This window comes from Brachycentrus maculatus, unplaced genomic scaffold (assembly GCF_059751285.1).
Source record: "Brachycentrus maculatus isolate JH-2025_06_01 unplaced genomic scaffold, ASM5975128v1 h1tg000559l, whole genome shotgun sequence".
Taxonomy (NCBI): domain Eukaryota; kingdom Metazoa; phylum Arthropoda; class Insecta; order Trichoptera; family Brachycentridae; genus Brachycentrus; species Brachycentrus maculatus.
Window position 1 is genome coordinate 781455 of NW_028281302.1, and position 14817 is coordinate 796271.

Genomic DNA, 14817 nt, shown 5'->3' on the forward strand with positions numbered 1-14817 from the left:
CATGACGCGGAATGCATCGAAACGCGTGTCACAATAGATTTTAAGAAATAGTAGTAAATACTAATTAAAACTTAAAATAAAAATGGATAGATTTTAGCACAAAGCGACTCATTCAATTAATAAAACCAGACGTACCAGAAAGTTTGTAAAAAAAAACATTATCAGTAAGGATTTTATATATTCTTGTTATAATCGATATTGAATTAGTGTGACTAACTAGTCAAGCGTTGATAAGCAAAAACTCATTATTTCAATAAAATAATCTAATCTTCCGTTTAATTTTTTGCTTATAAAACATTGACTTTAAAGGTACTAAGGCCGACTCAATTCACGCTTAAATTTAGCTTTAATTAGTATTGAATAAATAAACTAACTAAATGACTACTGACAACCACACTACTCAAATTCTTAAAAGTTCTTTATATATGAACCAATTTTGAAACGTTGTTCTTGAATCACTAGTACTTCACTAGAGACATCTATTGGTGAGATGTAAAGAAGCTTTTTATTGAGGAGAAACATTTTTATTAGTATGTGAGGTCCGAATCCTGGATTATAATCACATATATGAGAAACGTCAGAAAATATCGTTTTCATTTTTATTATTTTAGCTTATAATTTGACCAGTCAATTTATTTACAACATTTCGAGTGTGTCCAAATACTTGTCCACAAATCTGGATTATTTCCAATTATAGGAGTTATTTTTCATATTATTTTTTCACATGTCTTCAAAGATGAAGAAGAATATGGCATATGGCATAGGTACTTAAAATCAGTGTTTGATCAATGGGTAGAATTGGTGAATGTTACACGTATGTAAAATGATCACTTAAACCAGCCTATGACGGTCGTCAGCCCCGAATCGGTATGACTGCGGAATCAATTGATGAAATTGATGGGAAAAAATTAAGCGACATGTTTAAAACAGAAAATTGTACAAAACACCGAATGATCCAATATCTTGGACTGCCTGTAGTTTCTTATCTCCTAATAACAGTTAATCTTATTTATGAGTTATTCTAATGCAATATGTGAATAATTATACATTTCGCTCACTCCTTTCAAGAACGTCATAAATCAAAAATCGACAATTTTAAGTTGTGCATACTTTCGGAATGCCCAAAAAATGTACTATATCCCAGCAAAAGCGGCATATTTTTAACTTAACATTTACCCGCTACAGGGCAGAAAGTGTTGTTTTAGTATTTTGAAGAAAAGGTATTGTTTAACAATTTTTTGAAATAAACTAAATATTTAAATCTATACATTTAAATCTTTAAAAAAATATATTAAAAAAACTATTATATCTTTTATTATATAACATTAAACCACGAGTGTAAGTCCCTTTCCAAGCACAAGAGCACAGACTCTTTTATGGAGAGGAACAGCGAATCGAAATATAAAAGTTCTACATATGTATAAATGATTCAAATGTTATTATGTTATAAATAAAAATGTAAATATATTAAATGAATAAAAAAAAAAAAAAAAAAAAATTTTTCAAATGGAGAAAAAACCTTCAGGGTTTACCTAAAAATCTGTTGCACAGCAAAAAGTTCAATAAGTGGCTTGATATTTATTATTAATACATTGTATTATATTTTTTAACTTTAAAAACGTTCTCCTGAAAAATCAAGTTTTTTTATTTATGACGTTCTTGAAAGGAGTGGGCGATATGTCATGATGATAGATGTACTAAGAAAAAAAATAGCACCGAAAAAAATTATATTTTAAATGTCAGGATGTCTGTAAATTAAAACGTAAGATAACATCTCAAATAATTACATTTACCGTCATTTTGAAAACCTGTTGTATTCTTGTCATTTATGGCTCATTGGGAAACTGGAACTTATAAATTTTATTTATAGATTTGATGTTCAATTTGTAGAACTCAATTTTTTTTTAAATTTTTAATCAAACACGCAGTTTTTGAGTCTACTAAGTATTTTATTGTTAATCAATTGTCACAAAATCAATTGTCACAAAATCAATTTTGTGACAATTGTTTCGCCTAGTTATGGCATTTTCAAACGAATGTGATGATTAAATGGACTGATGGCCATACAATTCAATGTACTTAAGTAATCAATCAATCAATCAAACCCTTATCCGCACCCCTATGGTGCATAGGGCACTGCATCATATAAACGCAGTGTTATCTTGATCGTTAACACATGAAGGAATGGTGATCAGCCCTCCGCTTCAGTTACCAGTCCAGGATAATATTGAATAAATATTAGAATTAAAAAATCACTAATATTTATTCAACCCTTCCCTGGGAATCGAACCCGGGACCTCCAGAACGGTAGCCGAGCGTGCTGACCATTACACTACGGAGGCGAACAAAAAGTAGTACTTAAGTAATAGTGAGTAATAATTTATGGGAGATATAGGTGCGTTAATGGGGTATGTAGGTAAGAATTTGAGTAGTGTGGTTGTCAATCATGGGAAGAATTGCTGAATGTTACACGTGTGTAAAATGATCACTTAAACCAGCCTTTGACGGCCGTAAATGTCCCGTAAATGCCCTAAATTCTTCTTCATCTATGTTGAGATGTCAAAAAAATTATATAATATACTAATTCATTTTATTTCATCGCAGAATAATGTAATCTGTAATCCATTAATATATGAGGTATTATTTGGTAAGTAGATTTGTGCAGGAGCACTGGATTAAGTAATTGTGTTCTTCGTTCTGCGACAAGTCTTTAGATACGTGTTTAAAGGATTAGTATGATATATTTTAACACGGAATAACCCGCTAAGCCTCCATTCTGTGGCTTTGTTACAGAAAGAAAATAGAAATGTGAAAATATATATGAGAGGTTTAAAAATATATTCAATTTATATTATAAAGCGTTGTCCCAAAACAACTTAAATTGCAAACTAATGAAAAAATACGATTAATTCAGTGTTTTTTTTATACAGATAGAAAAAGGAGGACTGAGCGTTCATTGGCCGGCTTAAGTGATAATTTTATACACTGTGCCCCATTCACTATTCTGCCCATTATTGAACATGTATATTAGATCAATTTTCGAAAGTTTAACATGTGTATTGATACATTAATCGTTTTGGTATTTTAATTGAAACTACCAGACGGATTTTTCATTTACAGGGTCGTATATTTGAACTTATGAACTCGTCGTTATGGTTGTTATTTCATAATATTTAAAGAATTTATTATGTTTGCTGTTAATCTATCAATGAAATTATCACTGACCATCTCACGTACGGAGATCTAATGCTATATACATATCGCTCACTCCTTTCAAGAACGTCATAAATAAAAAAATTGTCAATTTTCAGTTGTGCATGTTTTCGGAATTCCCAGAAAATGTACTATTTATTTTTAAACTTAAAAAACGCTCTCCTGAAAAAATCAAGTTTTTTTGATTTAGGACGTGAAGGAGTGAGCGATATATAATAATATTTATATAAATATATATATATATATATATATATATATATATATATATATATATATATATATATATATATATATATATATATATATATATATATATATATATATATATATATATATATATATATATATATATATATATATATATATGTATATATATATATATATATATATATATATATATATATATATATATATATATATATATATATATATATATATATATATATATATATAAATATATATATAAATGTATATTTGTGTGTGTGTGTGTGCATTAAAAAGATAATAAGGATTTTCACGACCATTCATTATATCACGAGTATTTCTTATATCATGAGTTATAATGCCATCTGTTGATCACACTTCATGTCAACGACCAATACCATAGCGCCTTAAGGTGGAGACTGACCGAAGCATTTCGTCGTAACGTAACACGTTACGATGCGAGCATTCAGGCTGTCAGTACAGCGAGCCGAGCGCTCCATCCATAGTTTCGGATGCTCGCTGATGTTCGCCGCGAGCGATGTTACGACGAAATGCTCCGGTCAGTCTCCACCTTTAGAGATGGCCCCACAATGGTGGCCAAAATCCCGGCAAGAAATGCGATCGATTACCATAGACAAATGGCTAAAATTTTCATCATTTACTCACAATATTAATTGCTCGAAAAACTTATTATTTCCGGGCAAAATAACTATTAATTCACCCCTGTTCTCCATCTTTATCTTATCAGAGTAAGCATTACTATGCGAGGCGTGTGAGCTTACGCTAAATTTTATTATCTTAATAACATTAGACGCAAAGTACAAGATAATAAATAAGCACAAATAAACCTATTGATAATGACCTAATATGTTACTTTCCTGAAATAACCAAACCTTATTTATAATTGATTACTAATTTAAGGGTGAAAAATACTTAAATCGAAATAAAATGAGATAACAACATGACTTTACAATACCAAAATGCAATACCAAACAATTCCAACAGAATTTTAAATATTTGGGAACCAAGTACTTCAATAACCTTCCAGTGCTTATAAAATAGCTTTTTAGATATAAAAAAAAATAAGAAATTAAAATGCTAAATAAATTGAATGAATTATAAACATTTAAGAAAAAAATAATCATAATAAAAATTCATTATATTACCAACAAACATAAAAAATTACTGTACTGTGTACTTCCCTCTCCAATTTTAATTTATTGGCAAAGCACCCAATTTTGGGTGATACTTCCCTCTCCAAGCACAAGAGCTATGACTCTTTATTGGAGTGAACTGCGTTATTTATTTTAAGATTGTAAAAGTGGAAACGTCTAGAAAATTAATTAAAAATTTAAAAGAAATATTTTGTAACCATATTAAAAAATAAATTAATTAAAAATTAAAATTGATAACTCGGATAAAATCCGCGCATCCATCATTTAGTTCCTTCGCTAAAAGGGGAGTATAAATCGAGCAGTAAGATGAATGATCCTTTTCTGCCACAAAGTCATACATATATTCATTTCGCCACCGTGACTCGCGAATACATTCTGAATTCATTAATGGAAATTCTTTTCATTCTGCTGTTCACATTTTATACATTTCGCCATGCTTCGATTTATACCTGACTGAAACGCCGACTTGCGCTATTTGATTATTTGCGCTATTTTTATTATAACAATTTATATTTACAATTATTACAATTTTCATAAATCGCTCACTCCTTTCAATCCTGTCATAAATCAAAAAACTTGATTTTTCAGGAGATCGTTTTTAATGGTAAAAAATATAACACAATGTATTAAAAATAAATATCAAGCCACTATTGAACTTTTTACTGTGCAACAGATCTTTTTAGGTAAAACCTGAAGGTTTTTTCTCCATTTGAAAAATATTTAATACATTTAAAAAATACATTTTCTTCAAAATGCAAAAACAACATTTTCTGCCCTGTAGCGGGTAAATGTTAAGTTAAAAATATGCATCTTTTGCTGGGATATAGTAAATTTTCTGGGCATTCCGAAAACACGCAAAACTGAAAATTTACGATTTTTGATTTATGACGTTCTTGAAAGGAGTGAGCGAAACATGCTCAGACATTATTGAAAATTTTCCCGTACATTTTACAATATGAACTTACTTATCAAATTACTTGATTAATTAATTAAATAAAACTAACTGTTTGTGTCATAGTCAAATAACAACTGCAATGTTTTTTCCACATATATTTTATCTGATCAGTGACCGGGTTTTGTCGTTATCGACATCATCAGACTGTTGATTTGTACATATAATCTAATGAGACATGTCAGAATGATGCGATCTGTTTTACATCTGCCCACCTCCATTATTCATTTATGGATAATTTTTTTAATACATATTTTTTCCATAACTTTATTTTTCTCTCTTATTATGTCTCCTACAAACAAAACATTATTGTTCAAATTCACAAAACCGGTTAAAATTTTGACCTTGAAACGATAGGACCATACATCATAAATTAAGCTTTTTCTCACCCGTTTAAAAACATTAAAATTTGTAACTTAAGCACTCACACCTTTGAGTTAAAAAATCCATAATATTCTGTAAAAAAAATGTAACCGTGGTGTCTGGTTTTTATCATACATCCTTCAATTATTTTAGATGTTTTTTTTTTAACTTTAATTCGTTCGCCAATTGTATTCTAAACAAATGATTTTCGATTGCATTGTTTCTTAATATATTTGAAATCCTAAATAATAATAAAATATTTTAAATACTTCTTAAAATAGAAGAAATTCTTTAAACAGGTTCTGAAGAAGCGATTGCCATTTTTACGCCATTTGCCTAATTTCCTAAATTTTATATCGTGATTTTCTAATGCCCTCAAAATACTAAGTATTTGTGCATTTTTAGAATCTAATCAATAATCAGGTTAAATGCTTTTCGAAGCTGATTCCGGTTATAACTAGGCATGAGTGATCAAATAAAATAACGAATTTTCCAAAATAAGTCGTTACTGGATTGGGTTTTTTGGATCGATTATTTAAAGCAAATTCGATTATTTTCTAGCTCCTAATATAATAGACTATTTGATATCAAAACCTGGAAAGAAATATTAACCGGGAAAAGGTAACGAATACATCCCAGTCGGGTAACCGAAAAAATAACAGAATGAGTAACTGTTTTTCGTTACTTCTCTAGTTACAACTGACCAAGATACCAAAGATACCGAAACGTAATGGTTGATTATTTATTAACAATGCAATGAAATTAATATGGAAGTGTGTACATTTGTCTAAAAAAATGCAAGTTTTGCAATTGCGATTGTTCTTGTATATTAAGTGTAACTAAATAAAGGGATATATATATATATATATATATATATATATATACAGTATCTACTCAATGAATTAGGGCCACGCAGAATTTCGCGCAATTTCTCAATTCAAACAGGAATAACTCAGAGAAAACCTTGAATAAAACAACATTGAATTTTATTTACACATGAACACTTTATTACGCTTAAATTATGCATATATTTTCATATAAATATAGTTAGTATTTAGTATTTCCACCTTTGGCAGAAATAACTGCCTCAATTCTTTTTGGCATACTTAAAATGCACTGTTTTATCATGTTTTTTATTTCTTCGTCTTCTGACCAAATTTTTTGAATATTTTTTTTTACACAGTCTACTGTCGGATTTGGAAATGAGTATACCTTATTTTTAACATGCTCCATACGTTTTCTATAGGATTAAGGTCCGGAGAATTTCCAGGCCAGGGGAGCAAAGGCAGATTTTTGTTAGACAAAGATTTTATTATTGATTTAGCCCGGTGGCAAGGTGCCCCATCCTGCATGAAGGTGTATGGACCTTCTGTTGGGTCGAGTGTATGGTAGAAGGGCAATAAAATTCGTTCGAGGACCTGCTTATAGGAATTTTGGTTCATTGTTCCTTCCACGAAAAACAACGGCCCAGGTAAATTGTTAATAATACATGACCATATCATTGTTGCAGGGGGGTGTTTGATAACTTTTACCACACAGGCCTCATTGTAACGTTCCATTGGTGTTCTCCTGACGAATCGACGGCTCTCTGTCACGGCTTCTAACCGGCACTCATCATTAAAGATGACCTGAAAAATAATGAAAATTTAAGTTTAATTCAAATATATAAGTTTATTTACTAAAATGATATGTTGAAAATTAAATTTAAATAAATACCTTTTTCCAATCATCTACCGAGTAATTTCGATGTAGCCTGGCCCATTTTAATCGATCCGCTTTCATTCGTGGTGTCAATTTTGGTACTTTTACAGGGCGCCTGCATTTCAGATTTACTTCGTAAAGACGTCGCCTCAGTGTTGATACCGATATATTTATACCCTCTTCTTCCAATTTTGTTTTTAATGTTTTGCTGATGCACTACGGTTTTCTAAGGCACTTTGAACGATTTTTCGATCAGTCCTCGGTGTTGTTTTTCTAATCCTACGACAGTTCTTTCGCCGATTGCTGGTGGCGGGTGACTGATTTTTTATTGATTTTGAAATTCTGTCCACTGTTTGACGAGAAACGTTTTCTTTTTTTGAAATTTCTCTATTAGATAGTATTCCTAATTTCAGTAGCACTATAACACTAGACTTTTTTTTCTCAGAAATGTCTCTACTTTTTCCCATTTTGTCCTTTTCAAAAAAAATACTTGTGTTTACAAAAAAAAATTATACTATATGAACTAAAATTAAAAATTAAGTTTTTTTCACAAGACACGATAACTATATAACCTCTCTGAACAAAACAACAGCCAGAACTCAAGAAACTTCACTAATAAATGAGATAGGACTATTTTTTGAACTTTCAACTATCTGTCTACCTGTGCTAATTAGGGACCTTTCTCAGAAAAAGGGTTTGAAATTTTGCAAAGGCTTAAATAATCCAGGTATATTTTACATATTATTGAAGGTAATATACATGATATTAGATGTCAATAGAAAACTTAAAGTATTTATGTAAAATAAATATAATAATCCAAAAGATTTCAGAGTATTCAAAAAAATAATGGGTGGCCCTAATTCATTGAGTAGATACTGTATATATATATATATATATATATATATATATATATATATATATATATATATATATATATATATATATGTGTGTGTGTGTGTGTGTATGTGTGTGTGTGTCTGTGTGTCTGTGTGTCTGTGTGTGTGACCGACACAATATTAGCATATCATTCTGGAGATCCCGGGTTCGATTCCCAGGGAGTCATTATGATTATTTGTGTTTTTCCCTTTAATATTAATTCAATATTACCCTGGGCTCCGTATAAACGATATTAACATTGCAATTTGATGCAGTGCCCTATGCACTATTAGGTCCGAACGAGAGTCAGTGGTAGTAGTAGTAATATTTTTATGTCACTTTTTTTTTAAAAATAAACGAAACAAAAACGTTTTTAGTCATCACTCTAAAATATATATTAATCCTACCGGTTTCAGCAATACCTTGTCTTCATCAGGGATATATAGATTCTAACGACAGATATAAAACCTGACATATGTTTCTCTTAACTCAGATTCACAATGTGATAAAATAGTACAATCAAACAAAGTTACATTATAATTATAAAATGGAAAATCACAAAGTTAGTGTTTCGAACATAAATTATAGAGTTGAATTGATTTAATCGGTTGATTGTATTGCTTTTAAATAAAACCATGATTATAATAAAACAAAGCTTTGCTTGTAAAATACGTAGGTAACGTGCACAAAGTACTCGCTATATCAGAAAGCAGTGATCAAATCATACAGTAAAGTTACCGGTATTAAAATGTCAGGATCGGAAATAGGAACTTATGGTAATTTAAACGAGTCATAATATCTTTACCGGCTACCTCTGTTATTCAACTCACAATTTTCTTTACAAGTCAATAATCACAATACATCATCTAGAGTACTTTCCATTTCACTTACAGTTCAATACGTTTACAAATGACTAACCTAGATTGCATTTAAACAAAACGCGCGTAATGTTATGTGCCATGATAATAAAAATGTATAAAAACGTTCATGTATCATTAGACTTTTATTGACTTTTTCATTAACAAAGAATTATATAATGACTTTCCCTTTTTCAACATACTCTATTTTAAACTGTAACGTTTAAACTATATATATATATATATATATATATATATATATATATATATATATATATATATATATATATATATATATATATATATATATATATATATATATATATATACATATATATATATATATATATATATATATATATATATATATATATATATATATATATATATATATATTATATATATATATATATATATATATATATATATATATATATATATATATATATATATATATATATATATATATATATATATATATATATATATATATATATATATATATATATATATATATATATGTATATATATATATATATATATATATATATATATATATATATATATATATATATATATATATATATATATATATATATATATATATATATATATATATATATATATATATATATATATATATATATATATATTTATACATATATTTATATAAATATATATATATATATATATATATATATATATATATATATATATATATATATATATATATATATATATAAATATATATAAATATATACATAAATATACATATTTTCTTTCTTTTTTGGTGCGTATGTTTATAATTTTTTTTAAATAAAGGTTAAAATAGTATAATCAATTTTTAAAAAAACATTTGTAAAAAGAACTCCACCGACAAGACACACAAAGTGGCTAGGTGGGTCTCTGCAAAAAGTATGTTAATTATGTTTATAATTTTTAAATTAAAGTATATGTTTGTTTTTATGTATGTATAGTTAACATTACCTTTCGTTTTTAAATGTTGTAACAAATAATAACAAAACTACCTTACCGCAGTGTGAATTCCAAAACGTATGAATGTTTTTTCGGTTAAATATTTAAATTAGTATAAATTCGACGGTGTTTTGTTTATTTCTAATTAAAATAATTAATGATGCGGTTAATTAATATGGTGGTTTAACAGAATTCACTTATATGAGCACAATTTCGATTTAAAATCATGTCACTATTTCACAGGAATAAACGGGTTGACATACCACAAATCCGAGCGGCGACATTTCGCTTTTTGGAATTCGCTCCAAAATGTGTTACGACGCGTTGCGAATCCCGCCAAAATGTGTGTTCAGTGCGTTGCGAATCCCGCCAAATGTGTTTTGGTCGTGTTTGACAATCCGCGGCTCCGGTACCGCTCAGCTGAGCGCCTATTGGTGACTAAATTCACCTCGTGACAGGCGACCGAAGAGAAACCTTCATGGAGAGTGGGGCCTTTGTTTTGCGGTTATCTATTTTTTCTCCTTTTCCCCGTATTCTTATTGTGGACGGTTCATTGCCAGGGAGAGGACAAGTCAAGTATCGCCATTCAACGTGGAGTAGGGCCCTTTTCTCTTTTGTCCCAGGTTTCATCGATCTGTTGAAAGATCCTTGTCTCGAGGAGTCCTTTATTCTTTTTCGTCTTAAATCTGAAGTGAGAAAAAATTCAAGATATTTTTAAAACCTTGAAACTTTGAATATTTGTTCCCAACAGTTTTTTTACGAATTTAAAAAACAAACAAAAACTTACTAACCTTCATGCTGCTTTCCCGCAGAGGTAGGCAGAGACAATAGAACGCTACACCAATCTGTCTTTGAGCACAATCGTCGCTTCTTCCACATTCATACATCTTCTCATACACGCCGATTATTCCGACTCCTAACCTGACCACTTTCAAGTAGTTGAAATATTCGAGCATGCCAAGTTTTCTTCTATCTTCATATACTCCTATTTCCAACGACATTCGCCTCATAAATTTGTGTTACTGTTCTTTCTTCACCCATTCGTCCCACATGCCCAAACCATCTCCACAAACCTTTCTTAATTTTATCGATACCTAATGCTCATTTCAGCCTTTCATTCTTTCCTTATATCACCATTCGAACATCCATCATACATCTTTTTGCTCCACATTCGTCTGGGAGATCACATTTCGACTCCATTCAGTTCACTTTCACCCTTCTTATAACAACTCCATGTTTCACTTCCATACTTAATAATACAACCTATATCTGCACCGCAAAATGCTCTCAACGGGAGATAAATTACTTTTGTAAGTATACTGCGGAAATTGGGTACCTATCTACCTTTTTTTAGAATAAACAATAAGTAGGTACCAAGTACCTTACTTCATTAAGTACAATCCACCAATAAGTAGGTTCCATGTACCTAACTTCATAAAGTACCTACAGAATGCATTTAATTAACACCTACATAAATCTGAGATTTCGAAAAGCCTCTCTGGAAAGCAAAAATATATTTGCTTCAACTCTGCACACCACAATATACGTAGCACTTCTCTACATAAACGCAAGATAAATAATGTTTATTTTCACATGTTACCTGTTTACAACTGGAAACAAAATTGCTCTGTCAACATTTATGATAACTCGGATTCTGTATGCAACTCGAAAATGTAATTAAAAACTGTACGAGAAAGGCGATGCTCTACGATGGATGACAAATTGACGTTTCATATTTGTGATTTTAAAACAGTAACCGTTTTAACATGGAAATATTTACCTATTCTATCAGACACTGGGCTATGCACCTTTCAGATGATTGCATTGATTTCAACTCAAACATGAGATGAACCATCTTTCGTCTCTTCGTATGAAAGAAGATGGTAGTCTGGGCATCCCAGGGCTTACGACCTGGCATTTGGGTGGCTTAAGCGATAGCTTCACACACTTGTGTAACGTTCAACATTCTGCCCATTATTGAACATCCATATTGCGTTAGTTTCTTGAAATACAATATACAAGATATATGCAATGGTCTTGAATCCCTTTCACATGTGAGTAGTATTTCAACAGATTTGAAATTTGGAATAGATTTGGCTGATTGTGGCGTGACGAGGAATTTGTGAAGTATATGGTATATATATGTATATATACATATATATAAATATATATATATATATATATATATATATATATATATATATATATATATATATATATATATATATATATTTATATCTATATATATATATATATATATATATATATATATATATATATATATATATATATATATATATATATATATATATATATATATATATAACATAATTTTTTCTTTACAAATCTGTCAACTGATGGCGCCACAATCAGCAATACTTCCAAATCTATTGAAATGTTTCCCATATGTAAAAGGAATCCAAGATCATTGCATATATACATACATATATATATATATATATATATATATATATATATATATATATATATATATATATATATATATATATATATATACACAAGTACCAAAAATTATTGTAATATAGATTTTCAATCATGGATAACTTTACACACAAGTCTATAAAGTAATCGCTTAAGCCACCCAAACGCCAGGTCGTAAGCCCTGGGATGCTCAGACTTAATTTTTTCTTTGTCTCAAGTTTATATGTACACGAATAATAAGGTAAACATATTATTACACGCTTATTACTTACAGACCAAAACGATTACCAGCCTGTTAAGAGAATTGTATTAGATAAGACATTCAGAGGGAAAGTTGCACAACTGCACGAAGACTAAGTGCTAACAAGATCTCTACAGTTCAAGATCTCTACAGTTTATACCATAAATACGTACCTACTTTAATTATTGCGTAATTATAAGTGTGCCAGTCGCATTGATTAACTTTAGAACACTGGCAACACTTTAATAAGTAGGTACTTACAATAAATCGACCTCAGAAAATCCTTTCTCCTGTCAAATATTGTGCTGTGAATATTCCTCCATGCATCATTTCACTTTTCTCTGAATCGATGTCATATTTATATTAATTTTATAAATATAACTTCTTCTACCCTTTCTCTGCGTCCAATGGTGCATAGGGTACTGCATAATACCGCCCCAAATTTAGCATAATCGTTAATTACTTGAATGCGATATAATCTGTCCAGCGCTTCAGGTATAAGTCTTGATAGATATTAAATAAATATTAGAATGAAAATTAAATTATACTTATTTTCACTCGTCTGGGAATCGAGCCCAGGACCTGTAGAACTATAACTAAACAAGCTTACCACTTCCCTGCGAAGGCAAAAAAGTCTCTAATGTAAATTTATTAAAATCGTTAATGATCAATTTTTTGTGATCTCTATCAGAACTTAAGTAGTGCTTAGGACTCTTCATCAAATCGATGCGGTGTTAACTTGATCGTTGAATGCTCGTACTAGTTTGTATACTTTGTACATTGACAACCAAATTAAAAACATACATTTTTTATTATAATATTTAAATTTTGAAAAAAAAAAAAAAACATGGCACGATCAGGTATGCCAAATACTTGAAAGTGGTCAGGTTAGGAGTCGTAACAATCGGCGGGTATGTATGAGGAGATGCATGAACGTGGAAGAGGCGAAGAATGTTTGCAAGGACAGAGTGGTGTGGCGCTCTATTCTCTCTGCCTACCCCTGCGGGGAAGCGGCGTGATGGTTAGTTAGTTAGTTAGTTAAATTTTGAACTGATATTTCTTGGTGGAGCTGCATTTTATAGAATAAAATAAGAAGTATATGGTTTGACCCAGTCTGATGATGACGGTTACGACGAAACCCGGTCGCTGGTCAAATAAAATTAATGTGGAAAAAAATATATTTCTTATTTTATTCTATAATAACACACATACAATAACCTGAGTTTGTATTTAAGACGAAATAATTATGGGTTATTTTCTCATTATATCGACTTTATTGTATATAATATACTTATCATTTTCTGATTACACGATGGTCTTAACTAAATATAATTACCCAATATAAAACAATATACATGCCTTTAAAGTCAAAACGTTTATATAAGTCAAGATATAAGTCATTGTGATGAAGATTAAGATAACCTTTCGATTTGACAAAAAAATGGCTTATAGGATGAACGTAATAGCATTACGCAAGTAGATTTGCTTGTCGGCGGAGATAGATAAGATGTTTTGGACTATAAGTTTCAGGGATGGTCAAACTTTTAGACTTCATTTATTGCAGGGGTACCCAAACTATTAGGCACCTTTGAATCTCAGTTCTTCAAATCGTTTAATTCTTATTCAAGCATTATTTTAATGAAAAAATATTTATTTAATTTCAAAAAGCTGATGTCGACTAAAAGAAACTCTCAATTTATTCCTACTTCTATTTTGGCAGAAAAATTATTTTATTTGTATGTTTGTAGACTTTTTTCTCAAGGGACTTGTACATATTTAAAGTGCACGACATATATAAGCTTATACGAGTACAAACTA

The 14817-nt window shown here is 29.8% G+C and overlaps 1 protein-coding gene across 1 annotated transcript in view; it reads right to left on the reverse strand.

Annotated features, from left to right (window-relative positions):
* The window catches only part of LOC148301477 (venom dipeptidyl peptidase 4), a 50284-nt gene extending 39528 nt beyond the window's left edge, over positions 1-10756 (reverse strand). Inside the window, exon 1 of the mRNA XM_088273181.1 lies at positions 10580-10756. Coding sequence (XP_088129307.1) covers positions 10580-10600 — 21 coding nt within the window. The 5' untranslated portion in view covers positions 10601-10756. The remainder of the gene's footprint in view (positions 1-10579) is intronic.
* Between the last annotated feature and the right edge of the window lie 4061 nt (positions 10757-14817).